A 22,500-nucleotide genomic window follows, 5' to 3' on the forward strand; every position below is an offset into this window, starting at 1 on the left:
GGTAGAGAGATTAGTCTCTTTGTATTTTGCTATCGTTTTAAAATCAACAACACCTGCAATAACACAACATCAATAATAATAATAATAATAATAATAATAATAATAATAATAATAATAATAATAATAATAATAATAATAATAATATTTCCTTTATTCCACAAAACAATATAAGATAAAAAATTTAATTACATCAAAAGCTTTTTATGTAGTAATTCCATTTGTCATAAATCTAGGATGGCACTGCACTACGATCTAAAATCCATAAATTAAGGAATCCATTATTTAAGGAATGGAGGAGAAAAATAAACAGAAAATAAAAAGAATTATTAGAGAATGCAGGTATGAATGAAGGAAGAATGAACAAAAAGTAAAGAAAACAATTAGAGAATGTAGGTATGGATGAAGAAACCATAAAAAAAATAGAAATTACTTTGAGTTTAATGTTAAAACGAAGGAAATGATGACAAAGGAAAAAAGAGTGAAATGGTAGTGAAGAGGAAAAGAAGAAAATTATCTGAAGAAAAACTCGAGAAACCTATGAAATAAAATGATAGAGGAAACTAAGGAGAGAAGGATGTCAATGGGAATATAGGAAAATCTTTTGATAAACTGCTGACAATAAAGTGAGGAAAGACTGAGGAAATAGGATTGACCTCTCTTGTAGTTTCCTTATTTCCTTTCCTCACTGGGCTATCATCCCTGATGGAGCACTCGGGCTTAAAGCATCCTGCTTTTCAAACTAGGGTTGTAGCTTAGCAAGTAATAATAATAATAATAATAATAATAATAATAATAATAATAATAATAATAATAATAATAATAATAATAATAATAATAATAATAATAATAATAATAACTGATTAAGTTGAAAATATTGACTGGTGGAATGAAGAAAATCATACAAATATGAAATGAATGGGTAACGTAGAATGAAAGCTGACGTTGGAGAAGTATAAAATGAAATAAAAAAAAAACATAAGAAAATGAGCCAAAGAACAAAAAATGAATAATATCTCAAAACCGGAGGAACAAAACGTAAAATAGGGAACATAATTCATAGATGGTTTGATATTCAACGCCTTTCAATATTTTGTCAAATTTTGATTGTAAAGGTGCCTTTGGACGAACCTTCTCTCTCTCTCTCTCTCTCTCTCTCTCTCTCTCTCTCTCTCTCTCTCTCTCTCTCTCTCTCTCTCTCTCTCTCTCTCTCTCCCAGCCATGTATCTCACTCTCTTACCATTTCATTAAAACCTTTGGCAATGTTTCATTTCTTTATTTTTATATGATAATTGCTTTCCTTTTACGGTCTTACTTTATCATTCGAGTTGTCTCCCTTATTAATTCCTTTTTCAGCAGTACCTAATATTAGTTATCTAGAAAAAGGATTATTTGCATAACATAAGTTCGAAGAAAATTAAGTCAATCAGTTAAAAAACTTTTCTTTCAGTAATTTCAAGTTGTTGTTTACTAACTAACTAAAACGTCAATGTTCCAAGAATCACAGATTTAAGTGCACTTTTTCCTGTTCCATATACTTCTCTCTCTCTCTCCTTCTAGTTTCATAACATAATATCCCACTGCAATGATGATAGCCTTGGCAGAATGCAAGAATAAGGAGACAACCTTTTATCTGTGCCATAAGGAATAAGATAAAAACTTCTAAGACACATTAAGGTGTGAGTTTCATATCAAGCAGAAGGACTATTATTTTTTTCCCCAAGTCACCCTATCGTTCAGGTACTGATAACAGGTATATAAAGGGGTGAGATTCGCTTTCGACTTCAGTCTGCAGGCAACAGTGTAGTCATGAAGGTCCTCCTTGTCCTGATTGCTGTGGCAGCAGCCCTTCACATGGTGGACGCCACCACCGAAGATTTCGTGGTTCCTGGAACCTGTCCCATCGTCGATGAAAGGTCGCTTTGGGCTTTACATGGGCGGAATCTCTGGCAGGTAGGTTAGGATATGTCTTGTGTTTTTGTTGTTGAAGATTCCTTGAAACAAAAGGAAATGAACTCAGCTTGTATTCATATGCTTATTCATATTTCAGATGGACGGAGAATGGTTCCATCACTCCCATACACCGATGCCCTATAACCCCATAGTCGACTGCACCCGGATGAGATGGCAGAACAGTAAGTTTCCCCTTCTCCTGCCTCCCTGCTACTGTTGATATTGGAAACAAATTCTAGTTAATTTGCTTTTCCTAATTACTATAAATAATTCATTTATCGTAGTAAAGCATTTACATTCCACGACGATAGGTAAAATTGTTGTGAATTTGTTCCTGTAATTGTGTGACATCTTCCATTTAAATGTTCAAATGATTGAGCAGCTGTGATGATCCCCATTTTGGATTATGCATGTTTGGAATAGTTATGGGACGGCGAGAAAGGATAGGTAAGGTTGCTGCTCAAAGCATACCCTTGCATTAAAGACTCAATAACTAGTTTTTTAAGTTGGTAGACAAAGCCTGTATTCGGTTTTCTTCATCACTTCTTTCCCTTACAGTAACTATAATAAGATCAAATTTAGGGATGGAATTTTACTCTGAATATGGGAGTAATATTCTAGAACCATTGCAACAAGAAAAGATGTGACCTGTATTTGACCAGACGATTTGAGTTTATTATTTTATTTCCCATCTCAAGACTTTCCCATGTTCTGATTTCTCTGTTTCCCACCCCAGTTGGAGGAGGCTCCTTCCGAACTGAAGCCACAGGTCTGGACAAAGCCAGAGCCTTCATGCGCACAACCGGTCTGATATACCAAAGTCCGGGTGCACCACGCCTCACCATCGCCCACGAGAAATGTAAGACATTTCTTAAATCTCTATTAGATGCAGTCCAAAATACATTTGTTAATAGTTCATGTGAATTTTTTGTATATTCAAAAAGAGTATAAATTCATTTGGTTCCCGTTATCCATTTGCAGCAACACCAGCTCCTTTGGTCATCCTCGAATCGGACTACCAGAATTTTGCTTGTCTCTACTCGTGTCAGGACTTCGGAGGAAACTATTACGGTGACTTTGGATTCATCTACTCAAGGACCCCCAAACTGGATCCGGCATTCGTCCAAATCTGCAAAGATACCTTTGCACAAATTGGTTTAGACACCAATACCTTCAAGGTGACCTACCAGGGAGACGATTGCCCGCACTCCACCGAAAAGAAATCTGTGGCTTAAATGAGTTTCTTGATTGGAGTCTTATTTCAGATTATCTTTTCTCTTAGACGGTTTTGATGCCATATTTTCTTTATGGTAGTGGGATTTCTTTCATCTCAAATAAAACTTGAAGCTATTCTCTTTTTTTATTTCCTACTTTTTATTTTATCTTAGTGGAACTTTGAAGAAAGGTCCATACCTAAGGATAGTTTTTCACGATTCCTTCATATCTATTTTACTCTGAACTACTAGATCATTTATATCATATATAAATTTCAAGAAATTAAAAACATTTTTTTTTGTGAATATAGCCTTTGAAAGATGTACTTCTACCTATCTCCATGAACTGTATATACTTGATGAAAATAGTTATAAACATTAGAAATGACATTATTACATCAAGTTTCTTCCATTCTTATAGTACAGAGCATAGAGAGCTCAAGGGTAATAATTTTAGGTATGCATGATAACACTGTTAACCTGACATGGGTTACAATAATTCCACCCCATAAAATATAGATAGATATAAATGATCGCCATATTCACATCATATCTAGTTAATATGCATCGTTATATATCATATGATTATTAAGATACTCATGAGTACTATCTATAATTTTTCAGTGGCTACTTCCTCTTGGTAAGGGTAGGAGGGAATCTTTAGCTATGGTAAGCAGCTCTTCTAGTAGAAGGACACTGTAAAATCAAACCATTGTTCTCTGGTCTTCGATAGTGGCATAGCCTCTGTACCATGGTTTTTCACTGTCTTTGGGTAGAGTTCTCTTGCTTAAGGGTACACTTAGGCACACTGTTCTATCTTTTTTCTTTTCCTTTAAGTGTTTATAATTTATAAATGAAAAATGTATTTCAATGGTGTTACTGTTCATAAAACATTCTATTTTAATTGTTAATTACTTCTCTTGTAATTTCCTTATTTCCTTTCCTCACTAGGCTATCTTCCCTGTTGGAGCCCTCGGGCTTATAACATCCTGCTTTTCCAATTGCAGTTGTAGCTTAGCAGGTAATAATAATAATAATAATAATAATAATAATAATGATCAATATGCAGAGACAACAAATAAGGGTTATGGACTAATCTTTAGACATTTTTAATGAATATACTCTGGCTACTTAGGACAGACAGTAAGTGTTTTCCCAGGATATGATATCGAAATTAGAAGAATGATAAGCTTAGGACGGAGAGCTTTTTGGTAAACAAAATGAGGTTATGAAGTGTAAAATGCCACTTTCTCTAAAAAGAAAATTATTTGATCAGATAGTCCTACCAGTATTATCTTATGCATCGGAAACTAGGAGTTTTACTAAGGCGTAAGAACATGAACTAGTTACAATTCAATGAACCATGACAAGAATAATGATGAGAATAACAGTAAGAGACAGAAAAGAGCTACATGGATACGAGAGAAAACTAAAGTAGAGAACATTCTAACATGTATAAAATGAAGTGGTCTGGATATATAATGAGAATGACAGATACTAGAGATGAGTATTAAGAATAACAGAATGGATCTCTAGGGATTGCAAAAGAAGATGGGGTAGGAAGAGAAGATGATGTATTGACAAGCTAGGAAAATTTAGGAGTACAAACGGTCATAGAAAGACCATGAACAGACGGGAGTGGAATGACATGTCTAAGGCCCTTGTCCTGCCACGAACTTTACGGCTGATGATATATATATATATATATATATATATATATATATATATATATATATATATATATATATATATATGTATATGTATATGTGTATATATATATATATATATATATATATATATATATATATATATATATATATATATATATATATATATGAATACTTTTGACTGGATAGAAAAATAATTTTATCTTTGGGTCATCAGTTATTATTATTATCATTATTACTTGCTAAACTACAACCCTAGTTTGAAAAGCAGGATGTTATAAGACCAAGAGAGAATAGCCCAATGAGGAAAGGAAAAAAATGAAAAATTAAATATCATAAGAACAGTAACAACATTAGAATAAATAAAGGATAAATAAGATGGCCATAATTGGATCGCTTTACCAGGAGACATATAACTGCCGGAGAAATACTGGTCACAAAATATAACTGCCGGAGAAATACTGGTCACAAAATATAACTGCCGAAGAAATGCTGGTCTCAAAATATAACTGCCGGAGAAATACTGGTCAGCAAAATGTAACTGCCGGAGAAATACTGGTCACAGAATATAACTACCAGAGAAATACTGGTCAGCAAAATATAACTGCCGGAGAAATACTGGTCACAAAATATAACTGCCGGAGAAATACTGGTCGCAAAATATAACTGCCGGAGAAATACTGGTCACAAGATAAAACTGCCGGAGAAATACTGGTCACAAAATATAACTGCCGGAGAAATACTGGTCACAAAATATAACTGCCGGAAAAATACTGGCCGCAAAATATAACTGCCGGAGAAATACTGGTCTCAAAATATAACTGCCGGAGAAATGCTGGTCTCAAAATATAATTGCCGGAGAAATACTGGTCAGCAAAATATAACTGCCGGAGAAATACTGGTAAAAAATATAACTGCCGGAGAAATACTGGTCACAAGGTATAACTGCCGGAGAAATACTGGTCACAAAATATAACTGCCGGAAAAATACTGGTCACAAAATATAACTGCCGGAAAAATACTGGTCGCAAAATATAACTGCCGGAGAAATACTTTTCTCAAAATATAACTGCCGAAGAAATGCTGGTCTCAAAATATAACTGCCGGAGAAATACTGGTCTCAAAATATAACTGCCGGAGAAATACTGGTCACAAAATATAACTGCCAGAGAAATACTGGTCAAAAATATAACTGCCGGAGAAATACTGGTCACAAGATATAATTGCCGGAGAAACACTGGTCAAAAATATAACTGCCGGAGAAATACTGGTCACAAGATATAACTGCCGGAGAAATACTGGTCACAGAAGAGCAATGAACGTATCCAAACGACTGAGGTTTTCAGACACTGAGTTTCAGAAGTGCTAAACACTGGTAGACTGGCGAAATGTAACCGAGGCCCTTTGCGTCAATAGGCGTAGGAAGAGATGATGATGAAACATTGGTAATAAAACAGATTTAAGATGTGGAACATATGATAGACAAGAGCATGGTCAGGAAAATGTATTTTGCTTCGAGATTTAAAAGAAATAGATAGCACTTAATAACAGTCCCCTGAAACTTGATTATGTTGTAATTATGGCAGTGGAATTATATATATATATATATATATATATATATATATATATATATATATATATATATATATATATATAGGTATATATTTATATATATATATATATATATATATATATATATATATATATATATACATATGATTATATATATATATATATATATATATATATATATATATATATATATATATATATATATATATATATATATATATATATATATATGATTAGATATATATATATATATATATATATATATATATATATATATATATATATATATATATCTAATCATATATATATATATATATATATATATATATATATATATATATATATATATATATATATGATTAGATATATATATATATATATATATATATATATATATATATATATATATATATATATATATATATATATTGATTATATATATATATATATATATATATATATATATATATATAAATATATACATATATTATTTTCAATTTATCCATAAACTGTTAAACACATCTACGTAACTATATCTTCATCTCCTAATTGAAAAATATATCTTCCATTTCCTTCAAATTTCTTCTGAATTTCTCTTCACAAACATCCGCAAAGAATTTACGTTCAAGTAATTTTGGTTTCTCCTTTTGTGATCTCGATTGTGACAATTTTCTATTTCCATTTAGTGTCATTTTGGCAAGGAATCAGATTTATAAATATCTCTAAAGATATACCTGTACATGCACATGGAAAGAATATTATGGCAATGACTGATATATTGTATTTCTATGAAATATGTAAAATTACTGATATTAATATGTAAATATATACATATATATAAATATATATAAATATATATGATTATATATATAGATATAAAATCATCAGCTGTTGATGGTCCACTGCAGGACAAAGGTCTCATGTATGTCACAGACAGGGGTGGAAGGACATGTTTGATACCTTTCTCGTGCCTTGGACTATCAATGGTTGATAATAATGATGATATTTATATATATATATATATATATATATATATATATATATATATATATATATATATATGTCTGGGTATATATGTATATATACACACATATATATATATATATATATATATATATATATATATATATATATATATATATTTATATATATATATATATATATATATATATATATATATATATATATATATATATATATATATATATATATATATATATATATATATACTGTAAACAAATAATAGCAAAAGTTTGTTCTAATAAATTCAGGAAAGCAAAAGTTTCCATTTATATGAATTTCATTTGCTGATCTTGTCACTAAGGGTCGATTTTAACATTTCCCAGCTCTCATAGATTCTTGGGTAAAAATAAGAATGTCAGATGAATAGTGTTGCTTAACTATAGACAAAACATCTATTTGTTTTATTCTCTATATATACATATATATAAATATTCAGACTTAATTTTTGACGGATTGGGTACACTGGTATTTAAAAAAAAAGAAAAGTGAGAGAAATATGTCAGATTGTTCGGTTGTAGTTCTAGGAAAAAAAAAGAGCTTTACTTATAGATGGATCCAAGTCAAGCGTAACTAACCATTTCGCTTTGAATATGCCCCCGTAATCATCTAATTTCTCTCTCTCTCTCTCTCTCTCTCTCTCTCTCTCTCTCTCTCTCTCTCTCTCTCTCTCTCTCTCTCCCCCATAGACAGACAGACAAACACACATTTTCAGGCATTAGTAAACCTTACGTCTCGCATGCGTGCGCTTCTATAAACTCTAAATGCATAATTTCTTGCTCGAGGTTTTCGCCAACCTCCAGCCGATGATAGCAAACGAAAGTGCTGTAGCGTAACACTACGATCTCGCGGTTCGAGAATCTAAAAGGAAAAAATTGAATGAAACCTATCAGATGATATCATGGCGCCCAGAAATTTTCTTACTGTTGCAGTTGTATGTATTATCGGTAAATACGTGAAATGAAACATTCTACAACTTCCACAGGATGAACAAAGCAGATTTTTGCCAAGCAAGAGCACGTCTTATCTGCAGCAGCCATCTTGTTTATTTACATCCGAATTCATGCTCGTAGTTTGTGCTCGCTGCTTCCCGTCCTGTCGGGAAGCCAATATCTCGAGAAACAAGCTCTAGTGTCTGCCATTTTGGGTAGCAACGGCTTGCTGGTGACGAAAAAAACCTGGTTTGATTCTAGCTTAAACCGTTGAGGTTAATTAGCAACGAAAGATACACCTAGGTAGACTCACTAACCAAGATTCTCTTATTTTCATTGGTTACATTATAAATGTTACGTGATCGGACTGTCATCTTACATAATAAGGAACGGTCGCACTTTCTTTCAATACATGACCGACTAGATTATAACATTAATTGGTTGTTAACAAACAGTGGCATCCACCAGTGAACATTCAGAATTGCTTCAGCAGAATTTTTCGTATTACTATCTATCGCATCTTTTTGTCCAGTTAGCCTTGACAACGATAAGAAAATGGAATCGTCAGAACCATATATCCTTTTTCTAAACCCACCCCGCCCAAAAAATCCTTGAAATTTATAATTATGTAAACATTGGTGTAAGCAAGAATTGCTGGTGCCTGTCGGTTCCAGTTCTACTGAGACATACCCGTACCCCGTATATAAGGCAACTGCTAAAGCTCGTTTTCCAGTCACTGGGTAACTGTCACTTACCCGTCCATCCCGAGGGAGCTTCTCCGTCAGCATTTGTGTAGACTTCGAATGATGAAAGACATAATTTGTTTCGCCTTGTTCGCCGTTCTTGTGACGGCAGGAAGCTGTTATGAGCTGAGAGCAGATATTCCAGACCATCTGGTTCCAGGGACATGCCCACAGGTCAATGAGGAAGAACTCTGGGAGCTACAGAAACCCAGATATTTCCAGGTACACAGGTGGTTTCCGAGTTCTAAAAAGTAAATTGATATTTTTTATGTCATTAATCATAAAATGGTACAATAGTTGAAAGTTTGATAGCGGCTGAAAGGTTACTCTGAGAAGCCATGTGTCATTGCAATAGTTTGTTTCGTTCGGTTGTCCTCTTCCGTTGAAGCTTACTTCTCAGGGACATTTTGCTGCTGTTAAACGTGATTGTTTTTTCTATTTGAATAACAATGAGGATATTAATTTTGATTGTTTGGATATAACTGGAATAATTTCTCTACATCTCTGGTTTTCAGTTGGCAGGGAAATGGTTCCAGCAAGCCGTTACTCCAAATAAATTCCAGCCCATGGAGAGATGTGTGGAGACCCAGTACAATTGGGGTGAGTAGCCAAGGACAGTATGATGACTAATAGCAATGCCTTTTTATTACTCTGTCTTAATGATCCAAGATTTGAGGTTGTTTTAGAATTAGATTAATTAATCATAAATTCATGATGACAGAGTTTTGGCGACTTGGATATTCTGGTTTGATTTGGAATTACCAATAATTCAACTCTACTCTTGTCCTCGTGATGTCTAAAATTTATTCAAATATGTCATTAGACATTAAGGATTTTTGATTCCCGGTTAGGAAAGTCACTTAGTAAAAAGGTTTCCAGGTTTCTTGATCAGGAATTTAACTATAGTATGTCCCAAGGATCACATATTTCTTGGTCAAAGATGTCAGGATATAATAATGATCCCACATTCCTGTCCAGTTATTGAAATAAACCTGACAAATTCACAAACCCAACGAAATCTCCATTCACAAAAATCTTAGTTTCCTCTCCTATGTGAAAATTTGACCTTTCTAAAATTCATTTTCACTTCGTTTTCAGACGGAGAAGGATTCCACATGCGATCGACGGGTCTCAGAGGGACAGAAGTGGTGGCAACAGAAGGGAGGGTCTATCCTCAGCCCCACGGGAAGCCAAGTCTCGAGATAACCCACCAACATGGTATCAGCTTTTCTTATTCTTCTTCCTTTGATTTGACTTATCATATCAAATGAAAGTAGAAAAAAAATGTTATGTAACTACGGCAAAAGATTTCATGTATTACATCTCATTACAGAAGTTCACTTTGATAATCGTAGGTTGAATAACACAGGACAATAATCTATCTTTTTGCCTAAATACTGGTAAGGTTAAATAGAAAAGTCAGCACAAATGGTATATTCCTATGAGGGAGAGAGAGAGAGAGAGAGAGAGAGAGAGAGAGAGAGAGAGAGAGAGAGAGAGAGAGAGAGAGAGAGAGAGAGAGTACCAGCGGATTATCCTAACTCCATTTCATCTCGTCCTTCCCCTACAGCATTTCCAGCCCCGCTACTCCTCCTTGAGACAGACTTCCTGAACTACGCCTGCATGTACTCCTGCCTGGAATTGGGCGGAGGGTTTAAGACGGACCTGGCCTTCGTGTATTCGAGGCAGCGGGAAATGCATCCAGCATACATGAGGATTTGCGAATCCGCCTACGGGAAGATTGGATTCGATCTCGGCAGATTGTTCAAGACCAGCCAGGGAGAAGACTGCTCTAATGCAACCTTGGTTTCTGCTTAAGGGAAAGAAACCAGAACGATCGAAGGACTTCCTAAGACTTGCTTGTAATATCTTGTTATAAAGTCTGTCTAAGACTTGCTCTTTATGTCATATTATAGAAATGCAAAAGACGTCTTCTTTTATTTAGCTTAAATTCCCTCTCTTTCTGTCGTTCAGACATAAAACTTCTAGCGGGACTAAAAGAGTGAGAGATTAAAGCACAGATGATGTAGCACCTCGATGGCATTTATCAGCTGTCAAAATGACCTCGGATTTGATTAACTACCAAAGCGCCATTTCATAATTTAGCCTCCTGAGCCATATACGTTTTGAGGAGGTTGTTACAACGAAATCGCCTCTATGGCAAATGTGAATATGTAACAGGAAGAATATTTGCCAATAGCGATCATGCTATTATTATTTTTAATATTAGCATTGCTTGGTAAGCTACAACCCTAGTTGGAAAAGGATGCTATAAGGCCAGGGGCCCCAAAAGGGAAAATAGCCCAGTGAGGAAAGGAAACAAGGAAAAATAAGATATTTCAAGAACAGTAACATTAAGATTAACATCTATATAAACTATGAAAACCTTAACAAAACAAGAGGAAGATAAATTAGATAGAATAGTGTGCCCGAGTGTACCCTCAAGCAAGAGAAATCTAACCCAAGACAGTGAATGACCATGGTACAGAGGCTATGGCACTACCCAAGACTATAGAACAATGGTTTGATTTTGTTTTGTCCTTCTAGAGAAGCTGTTTGCCATAGCTAAAGAGTCGCTTCTACCCTTACCAAGTGGAAAGTAGCCACTGAACCATTACAGTGCATTAGTTAACCCCTTGAGCAAAGATGAATATTTTGGTAATCTCAGTGTTGTCAGGTGTAGAAGACAGAGGAGAATCTGTAAAGAATAGGCCAGACCATTCGGTGTATGTGCAGGCAAAGTGAAAGTGAACCGTATCCAAAGAGAAGGATCTAATTTATTACTGTCTGGCCAGTCAAAAGACCCTATAACTCTCTAGCGGTAGTATCTCAACTACTAGCTTCATAACACTTATTGAGTCGTATGAATTCCTCTTCAATGAAGATATTTTTATGATAAGTTAAACTGAATTGGGTTATTCCATCATCTATATAGACGATATAATAAAGAAAACAAAGAATAGGGAAAAATTTAATATAGATGACTTTACGATAAAATCTTCAGGTGCAAATGAAAGAAGAAAGGTTAACGTACGAAGAGAAACCAGCTGAATGGCAACACAATCTTAGAACAGCAATGAAGAAAAGTAGCATTTACTGATAGAGCAAAGGATATTGTTTGAATACTAAGAATAGCTTTGATTGATCATTTGAGAAATTGTTTAAAAAAACAGAGATGATTACCGGAGAAAGAGAGGCAGGGAAGGAAAGGCAGATAAATCTTTGCATAAATTATGGTTTTGGAGATGAAAATGTGACAGATTATAAAAACAGGCAGAGGGTAATACAGAAATTAAACACAGGAAGTGGAGATGAATAGAACATTCTTAGATTTGCTTTTGAACAAAAAAGATGTTGGGTAACATAAGCAGGTGAAAGATCGAATAGATTTTTGTGATTTCTGACAACATTCTTGAATAATTTGTAGTTTTAGGTTTACAAAGCAACTCTTCTAGGAAAAGGGCACTCCAAAATCAAACCACTGTTCTCCAGTCTTAGGTACTGTCATAGCCCCTGTACCATGGTCTGCCACTGTTTTGGATTAGAGTTCTCTTGCTTGAGGGCACACTCGGGCAAACTTTTATTTTATTTCTCTTCCTCTGTTTTTTTTTTTTTCCTTTTGAAATTATATAGCTTATATATGAAAAATTTATTTTAATGTTCTTACTGTTCTTAGAATATAATTCAAGTGTTCATTTCTTCTCTTGTAGTTTACTTATTTCCTTATTTCCTTTCCCCACTGGGCTATCCCTGTTGGAGCCCCTGGGCTCATAGCATTCTGCTTTTCCAACTAGGGTTGTAGCTTTGATAATAATAATAATAATAATAATAATAATAATAATAATAATAATAATAATAATAATAATAATAATAATAATAATAATAATAATAATAATAACAATAATTATAATAATAATAATAACAACAGGTAATATTGTCATTAACCATTTGTTTAAAACAAGGATTTCTTACCATGTATCGCCTGAAATATCAATTCTGCGAAGTCTTTTCCTCCTACTTAACTAACCAAATGTGTTGTTCTACAATGAATATGATCGACTTAAAAAGTAACACTTATATGAGTTGCTATAAAGAGATTACACCTGTCTCATTTTTAAAATAAAAGTAGCCACTTAAAAAAAACTGATACCAACACGAAGGTTTAACCAGCATTTGCACCTAAAGGATTTATCATAACTCATAAAAAGATGATAAACTGAGTTGAATCCTCTGAGGAGTACTTGTCCACGATGTGACAGACTCAAAGCCTTCTCTGTAAACAAACACAGTCCCTGATACTAGAAAACGTTCCTTTAAATACTCAGGAATCTAATTCTTTTGTTCTCTTTCACTCGAAGGGCGTTCATGTCTCGTACTAGCAAGACCAAGAAGAGGTTAGTAAGATTGGAGGTCTTGAAGCAACGTTTGTATGGTAGCCTAATTGAGAACTGCATTCCCAAGGATGCCTTGTCAACATTCTGTCTTCGAGGGGAAGATAAGTAACGATCGCTAACCGCTCCGTATTTAGATTCATCATTAGATAAAAGAGGCAATAAGGGAAGCAGACTTTAGACCAGCGAAGGAGAAAAGAGGCAACTTCTGAGTGGTCATCCAAGCTTCAGACTAAAAGAGAAAGATGATAATCCCTTCTCATTACGATAGAGTGACCTTACTATGGAAGTCAGAAACCATTGATTTCAACTTCCAAAGGGCGTGGCGCCATGGTGGTTGGAATTGTGTTCGTGACGTTTCTCAAGACGTCCTGTGTCGGTCGGTTTTTTAAACTTTTCAATAGATGTTTTTGGGATGCCATTACTACCCTCATGTCCTACCCAATGATTGTTCCATAAAGAAGATAATTCATTGTCAAAACAGTATATTCAGTACCTTTTTACACAGAGAAAAGCTCACTTAAAAAAATAATATTACCCAAATAATGGTATTTCCTCTTCCTGAAAGAAATTTTACTAACCTTTCTTGTGATTTTATCATTACTATTATGGTCTAAAGATTAGCGGTAGAATATCATGTCTAATTAAAATTGAGCTTCCATGCTATTAAGGAATCTCTCATAAACAACTAATTCACGAACCTCTTCCGATGATGATCAATGCTAGTTACAATGCAGTACAAAATTCGGTCTTTGTTGAAGAAGTTGCTGCAAAACGTGAAGATCCTATGACGTCACTGAGAAGAAAATCATCTTGGGATTTTCTATGGCGGTTCCTTTCCTTTACAAAATCCTTTTGAACCTCAAAAGGGCATCTGGAAAAGGAACTTCTAAACCGTATGCAAATTTAAACTTTTCATTCAACAGTCCATCTATTCTGTCTCTTTTAGTCAACTCTTTTATCCGTCTACATTTGTCCAATCTACAATACATATGTGGACACTCAACTCTACCGAGATCTATTTATCACTTCTCATTCAATATACAGTATTTATCTTTCTACTTCATATTGTTTAAGATACGATTATGTATTCAATGTGTTCATTGTGATTGCTTGAGGTAAGGTGCAATAGAACCAGCTGTCCATAGGAGACAGAGAGTAATAATTCCCTCCTCCTCCTCCTCCCCCTCCTCCTCTTTCTTCCTCCTCCTTCTTCTTTTTCTTCTTCTTCTCCTCATATCAAGGGGTCGGTTACCCGATGCGCCCTCTCCACTCACTTCGATCAAAGTCATCCTTTTCCACCAAACTTCTTCTCTCCATATCATCCTTCACCTCATCTCTCCCAAGTCCTCTTCAATTCATTCCCTCGTAATCACTTGCAGAAAACACATAAATAAAATGTCACCATTATGTAAAATTGCTTTCCATAGAGAAATCCCAATCATACTCTATAGCTCATTCGTTGTAAGTATTCCATCATACTTAGACTTATAGAATAATAATATGAATGGCAGCTGCCATAACTAATTTTTTGGTAGAGTTATATTATTGAATAGATTCTTTTACTAGAAAAAACCTTTATGAAAAAAATGATAAAAGATAGCTAATCGGGTGTGGCCATGAGGGTAAACTCGAAGGACTATAGGAGGAAGTTAGGGACATTAAGGGCACCAACGCAAGTATCCTATTATGATAGTTGAATGTTTCATCTTCTGGTTGTCAGGACGCGTTTGTCCACTTTGACTGACATTTCGTAATCGGAGACAAATGGAGATCTAATTGGGAACATCTGGTTAGATAACAGAGTTACACTTCGACATCTTTCGCATGAAGAATTTCAAATTTTTTTTTTTTTTTTTTTTTTTTTTACTATAAACATAATTTTGTGTTGTATAATAGTTATCTATATGTTTCTCACGATAATTAATATTTTGATCGTATTATATGATTATATATACAAATATATACATACACACATACACACACACACACACACACACACACAAACACACACACACACACACACACATATATATATATATATATATATATATATATATATATATATATATATATATATATATATATATATATATATATATTTATTAAAGAGTTGTTACAAAATTTATATCTACAAATGTTTACGTAAATACATATAATCATGTACGGTAGATATACATAAATATGTTATATTGAAATATTCCAGACATAACGTACATGATAATGAAAGGAATATCTATGGAAACTAATAACCGATAATACAAAGCTCACTTATATTTTCTTTAAATCTTTTGACATTTTCAAGTCTTACGACTGGATGCAAATATTCTGTTTGGAACACGCATTCTAAAAAGCATCCGACAATGGACCAAATCAACGAAACTTTCAATATCACCAGACCACATCTTATGGCTCCATTTCCAGTCTTTAACCATGTCTCACCATGATGGCACAAAAGCAACCTCTCGGTTTTTTAAAGGTTTAAAGGTCGCTCATGAATGGCAGAGGCTAGTGACAGTGACATTGCCCTATCAAGCAGGACAATACCAGAGAGACTGGCCATATATACATATGATCAGGGCTCAAACACTTCTTCACCCAAGCTAAGACCAAGGAGGGCCAAGCAATGGTTGCTGATAACTCATATCCTTAGTTCACAAGGATGGTGAGGTTGCTGTGACCAAAGAAACTAACAAGTTTGATCGGGACTCGAAGCCCAGTCTGGGGTTCACCAGTCAGGGACGTTACTACACCAGCCAACCACCTTTTCCAGTTGTTTAGAGAATTCATCACTGGAACGGACGAGCGCTCCTTGTGATCTGGGAATCTCTTCGATCCAGGTTCTTTCGCCTGAATCAAGTACTTTTCTTAACGACTGGTACTAAAAGTATTTTCCTTCGCAATAGACCCTCCCAGTACTTAAGGACCTTCTGTCCATAGCCTCCTCAAAGGGTAAATCTTCAACGAGTATATAATGATCTTCCTGAATACCATTAGATGCTGCAAATGTCATCGCTAAAAGGCAATTTTCCCTTTCTAGGGGTTTATCATTTTCCCATGATTCACAGATTTTTTTTATGCTCGTTTTGCAATGAATCTTATGTTGAATTATACCAGTTTAAGGTCCAGGATTAAAGGCTACTCATGATTGGCAGAGGCAAGGGACAGTGACAATGGCCTAACTAGCCGGACAATGCCCTAGAGAATGACCATATATACATATGGTCAGCGCTGAAGCTCCTCTCCGTCAAAGCTAGGACCAGGGAGGGCCAGGCAATGGCAGCTGACGGCTCATGAGGTAGAGCAATAGGCCACTACAAAGAAACGTCCCTCTGTAAAAGGTAAATTCTGATTCGTTGCGACAGAGCTGCACCCATTTCTTTATAAGGTTTTCATCCTTAGTGAAACGAATCTTTAGTGAAGCGTCGCAAAGATATTTTCACTAACTTATTTCCCCTCTTATGAGAACAAAAACAGCAAATATGTCATGTGTGTTTAAATCTCTTATCGTGGAGATAAGAAGTTAGATGCTCTGAAAGATTGGCGGGAATGATCTGACCCGCTTCACTCAGGTCAGCGGCGATCCAAGTCAGGTCGCCAACTTAGCTCATCCCGAAGGCTCGAGCAACTTAATGACCAGACCTAAAATATTCATATCTTGATATATATATATATATAAAGAATATTCAAAGGTATACTTATATAGATATTTATAAATATAAATATACAAACCTTCAACTTTTAAATAGGGAGATGATTACGGGCAGTCTCTAATGGCTATTGAATACGTCGACGAGGTAGTTACCAACAGGTGATGTGAACTGGCAAAGCCTGCCAGGCTCCCGCCACCTGTAGGAAGAGCCTTACTAACTTTGACATAAGAGCTTCATCCAGTCTGGAATATAATAGTGAAAATCTATAGTCTATCTGAAATTCCAAATGACATCCGGTTAGATATTTTTTCAGATATCGTACCCTTTATAGAAAACTATTACAAATGTATATACAATATGATTGCATATTAAAAAAACATTCCTTGTTCAAAATATAGATTTTTTATGTTGGGTAAACGTAAAAAATACAGAACAAAAGAGCATCAGATGGCTGTCTCCAGAGGATCCGTCAGTAATGCTTCGGCTGTTCACTGGATAAGCTTAAGTCGCAGAAAAAGCTGACAAGAGGCCAAGACAGTAATCTGTATTAATGATTTTACCTAAAGAAGTGTTGCCAAATAGTTCTTTTTTGCGTCAGCGTAAGGTCATATAAATTGAAGTCATGGTCATTTGTTTTCATTAATCCTTTATTATCTTCTTCTCTTAAATACAACTTTTATGTTATCGTGAAGAAACCTAATCATATTTATACACACACACACACACACACACACACACACACACATATATATATATATATATATATATATATATATATATATATATATATATATATATATATATATATATATATATATGTGTGTGTGTGTGTGTGTGTATATACGTATATACATGTATATATATATATATACATACATATATATAATTACATATTTATATATATATATATGTATATATATATATATATATATATATATATATATATATATATATATATATATATATATATAAATATATGTTTATATATATATATATATATATATATATATATATATATATATATATATATATATCTATACACACACACATATATATATTTATATATGTATGTATGTTACACTGTATATCCTTGACAAGATGATGTCTCTTGACAGGCATATAAATGGGAACCTCAAGCAATAAACAAAACCATTATTTAAATCCTTTTCTTTTTTACATCATCTCAATCACTAAAGCTTCCTTAAGTTATTTATGGCTCAAGACCAGAATTAAAACACGTTTTTCCTTATGCATAAAAAATCCTTGACTCGGTTTTGAGGTTCATAAAGATACAAGTCAAAGATAAAAAAGTAATATTTCCACTCCTATCGGGTACAGATGGCTAACTGAGGTCATAAGCACCTACCAAAGAGAAAAAAAAGAATGTGACAGATTCCTATGATTTTTTTTTCTTTTCTTTTATGTACCTTGATATTCTAAGGCTGTCCCTTCGGTATATAAAGCCTGCTCCGATTCTCTCCCGCCATTCAGTCCGTTGTCCGGCCCCTGGAACCATGAAGCACGTCTACTTGTCCCTGGTGGCCCTTCTTGTGGGCCCCTCTGTGGTCAGAAGTGCCCCGGACTTCGTGAAAGAGGGGTCCTGCCCAATAGTGAATGAGGCAGTACTGTGGCAACAGCAGCAACCGAACCACTGGCAGGTAAGTTCATTAAACATCTAAATTCTAAGGTGGTTTATTAAGCAAACATATTATTGGTACATATTTCAATGAAATGATTTCCCAAGGGAGAGAGAATTGCAGTTCTATACAGAGTCGCTCTTTTGTTCTCTCACTGAAACCTTTGCTGTTGCAGATGGATGGAAACTGGTATCAGCATTCACGCACACCCAACCCTTTTGACCCTTTCTCCAGATGTATGCAGTGGAGACTGGAATACAGTAAGGATTTTTTTTTTTAATGTCTGTCAAATGGTCGTAAATCTGAAAACTTTTTATATGAAAGTTATAGTAATTTTTTATCATTTCGAAGAAGGTGGGAATAATATGAATTCCGACAGGAACGTTGGGAGTACATATTTCAATTTGATTAATGAATGGGATGAATATTCCTAAAAGGAGAAATATGAGAGACTTATTGGTTTTTTGTATACTAGAGAGAGAGAGAGAGAGAGAGAGAGAGGGAGAGAGAGAGAGAGAGAGAGAGAGAGAGAGAGAGAGAGAGAGAGAGAGAGAGAGAGAGAGAGTCTGTTTGTGTGTGTGTTTGTGTTTTCCGGTTTAACAAGAGCAGATTGGTGATGGCAATATACATAATAACATTTCTAAACTGAATCAGCTTTAACGAAGACATAAGTGACTTCCGGGTAATAAAATGGGAATATATATACATATTTTTTCTTAGTTTATATCTTGCATTTCCATAATAAACCCCAAATAAACTTATTTTGATTAATAGTTGTGGAACTTTTCCCACAATAATAGAACTTTAAGATGAGCTCCTCATTTTCGACTCCTTTCCCTAGCTGGAGGCGCTTTCCGAACAGCCTCGATTGGCGTTGATACAGCAGGAGCTCCTATAAGGACTCTAGGATCCCTCTTCTACGATCCCCAGGGGCCACGCCTTTTAGTTACTCACGAAGGAGGTAAGGAATTATTTGTTTCTCCTTTGCCACCACCATTATTTTCCTTTTACTCGAGACTTCCTTGCCTTGTGTGTTGCTCGTTTCATGACCATCTGTGTGTTTTGTAGAATCGTCGGTATAAAGTTTAGATCATTGTTTGTTTAGGCTCTTATGTTTTTCTTTGCTGCAGCTCCGCCAGGACCTTTGGTTGTGCTCGCCACCGATTACCAGAACTACGCCTGCTTCTATGCTTGCAAGGACGTCCAGAGAAGGTTCTACGCAGACTTCGGCTTCATTTTCTCCCGAACCCCCAAAATGGATCCACGTCATGTGAAAGTTTGTCAAGAGGCCTTTGCCAAAATTGGTGTAGATTCATCGACTTTCGTACAGACTCCTCAGGGAGACAATTGCCCCTACGAGGAGACTCAGGCCATTTGAAAGCCTGGTCTCTGCCACTTGAAATGCTTACAGTTTACCTCTTGAGTATTTAGGTTTTGTTTATAACCTTTTTTTCTATAAATATTGCTAAAGTAATTTGTTTTGGAACCATCCAATCTAGAACTCCTGTACCCAATAAAATATGAAATATTTCTGCTGTTTGCTTCAGGGAGTATTCCTGACATTTAGCTTCAAGTATGGAATGATTACTATATTGGACCTGCGGTTTAAGTGTAATATTACAAAACATTGATCTTATTGGAGTATTACCATTGCCAATAAATCCACGGGAATGAAATGAAGGATGTATTGTTCAGGAGTAGGATTAATTCGGAAAGAATGGGAGATTTTTATATATCTAATTACATTTTGACCATCTTCTTTTACTTAGGATTTCAAAATTTTTTGTAACCACATAAGCATTTTAAGAAAAATGATAAGATCCAATTAATTTCTAATGTAAACATAATTTGGTATTTCTACTTAGCCTTGATTTATAAAGTACAAGGACGCAAAAGTACTTTGATAATAATCACAAAATTAGTTTATTGATTGTGAACAACATTTAGCAAAAATTACTAAATCAATTTCAACTGATGGACATGTAGAATAAAACCCAAGGACAAATCCATTAGTCTTTGAAGAAAACACAGCTAAGAATAAGTACGTAGAGAATTTAAGTGGTGATCCAGACTGCTTGTTCTTTTTTTTTTTTTTTTTTTTTTTTTTTTTTTTTTTTTTTTTTACAATACACAAAAACTAATAATCCAATTTCAACAAAACTTCTCTGACATACTGGGTATGACTTAAAAACCAATCCATTAGATTTTAGATAAAACATATCTTAATAAACTATATACATAAATATATATGTGTATATAGAGTATATAGTACATATATTTGTATATACATATATATATATATATATATATATATATATATATATATATATATATATATATATATATATATATATATATACATATATATATGTATATATATGTATATATATATATATATATATATATATATATATATATATATATATATATATATATATATATATATACTGATTTATATTCATACGGTATATATATATATATATATATATATATATATATATATATATATATATATATATATATATATATACTGATTTATATTTATACGGTATATATATATATATATATATATATATATATATATATATATATATATATATATATATATATATATATATATATATATATATATATATATATGCGTCCTTTTTTCCTTCCTTAGTTTTACCGTCCAATTTCTTGACATTTAATTTACTGCTCTGGGGTTTCACTCAAGTTGCTCTTTGGTCCTAGTGCTGAGACGTAAGGCCTGAATTACATATATCATCATCATCAGGAGTCAATAAGTATATTCAAAGGAAATTTTAAGAATTATTTAGATATGTATGAGCTTTGTTTCTGCCTATTTTCATTCCCTGGTTGTCACTTTTGTTCGTAAGTGACGACTTTTAGGTAAAAAATCAGTGAGGATGAGCTAACTACTCCTAAAGTTTTACAGATATCCAAATTATTTTCACAGGGTCTGGTGGATTTTATGTGAACTATATTCATATCAATTTTCGTATTGACACTTGCCATAGAAAAGTCACAGTAGATTTTTTTCGATATACGCCGGGGTCCTATTTTCGGCGGGGCAGTAAATTACTCGTAGAATATTTTACGTATTTAAATGAAATTTTCAGGGATTTATGGGATGGAGATTTACTTTGTCCCTACCAATTTTTATGTTTATATCTGCCATAGAAAAGCCACAGAAAACGTTTATTTCGGTATGGGTTGAATGGTTATTTTTGGCGGTGGAGTAAATTGTTCCTAGATTAATTCACGTATCCGAATAGAAATTTCAGGGATTAATAGGAAACAGTTTCTCCGTTATTGCCAAATTCCGTGGTAATATCTACAACTGAAAAGACACAGCTATCATGTAGACTTCTTAAATATGACGTTAATGTAGCAACATTACAGTGAACTGTGTGATAGTGAGCGACATCAACGAAGGACAATGTATATTTTATAAACAATATCCGTCTCTAGTTCAGGTAATAATAATAATAATAATGATAATAATAATAATAATAATAATAATAATAATAATAATAATAATAATAATAATAATAATAATAATTCCTTCATTCCTTCAACAATATAAAATAGAAAATGTATTCACATTAAAAGGTTCTTACGTAGTAATTAATTCTAAAATACATCTAGGATGGCATTGCACTGCAATCTTAAATCCATAAATAAAGGAATCCATTATTTAAGGAATGGGCGAGAAAAA

At 33.8% G+C, this 22,500-nt stretch overlaps 3 protein-coding genes across 3 annotated transcripts; all 3 read left to right on the forward strand.

Annotated features, from left to right (window-relative positions):
• Nucleotides 1–1,797: 1,797 nt before the first annotated feature.
• Nucleotides 1,798–3,285, forward strand: LOC137638011 (crustacyanin-C1 subunit-like). Its single transcript, XM_068370104.1, has 4 exons — nucleotides 1,798–1,950; nucleotides 2,048–2,132; nucleotides 2,687–2,809; nucleotides 2,932–3,285. The coding sequence occupies exons 1-4, from the start codon at nucleotides 1,807–1,809 to the stop codon at nucleotides 3,183–3,185; spliced, it is 606 nt and encodes a 201-aa protein (XP_068226205.1). The 5' UTR covers nucleotides 1,798–1,806; the 3' UTR covers nucleotides 3,186–3,285.
• Nucleotides 3,286–9,042: 5,757 nt separating this feature from the next.
• On the forward strand, nucleotides 9,043–11,026 carry LOC137638012 (crustacyanin-C1 subunit-like). Its single transcript, XM_068370105.1, has 4 exons — nucleotides 9,043–9,320; nucleotides 9,614–9,698; nucleotides 10,197–10,316; nucleotides 10,669–11,026. Exons 1-4 carry the CDS (start codon nucleotides 9,159–9,161, stop codon nucleotides 10,914–10,916), a joined length of 615 nt encoding a protein of 204 aa, XP_068226206.1. The 5' UTR covers nucleotides 9,043–9,158; the 3' UTR covers nucleotides 10,917–11,026.
• A 7,630-nt stretch (nucleotides 11,027–18,656) lies between these two features.
• On the forward strand, nucleotides 18,657–20,264 carry LOC137638014 (crustacyanin-C1 subunit-like). Its single transcript, XM_068370106.1, has 4 exons — nucleotides 18,657–18,800; nucleotides 18,955–19,039; nucleotides 19,621–19,740; nucleotides 19,910–20,264. The coding sequence occupies exons 1-4, from the start codon at nucleotides 18,657–18,659 to the stop codon at nucleotides 20,155–20,157; spliced, it is 597 nt and encodes a 198-aa protein (XP_068226207.1). The 3' UTR covers nucleotides 20,158–20,264.
• The last annotated feature ends 2,236 nt before the right edge of the window (nucleotides 20,265–22,500 follow it).

Source organism: Palaemon carinicauda, chromosome 3 (assembly GCF_036898095.1).
Source record: "Palaemon carinicauda isolate YSFRI2023 chromosome 3, ASM3689809v2, whole genome shotgun sequence".
NCBI lineage: Eukaryota > Metazoa > Arthropoda > Malacostraca > Decapoda > Palaemonidae > Palaemon > Palaemon carinicauda.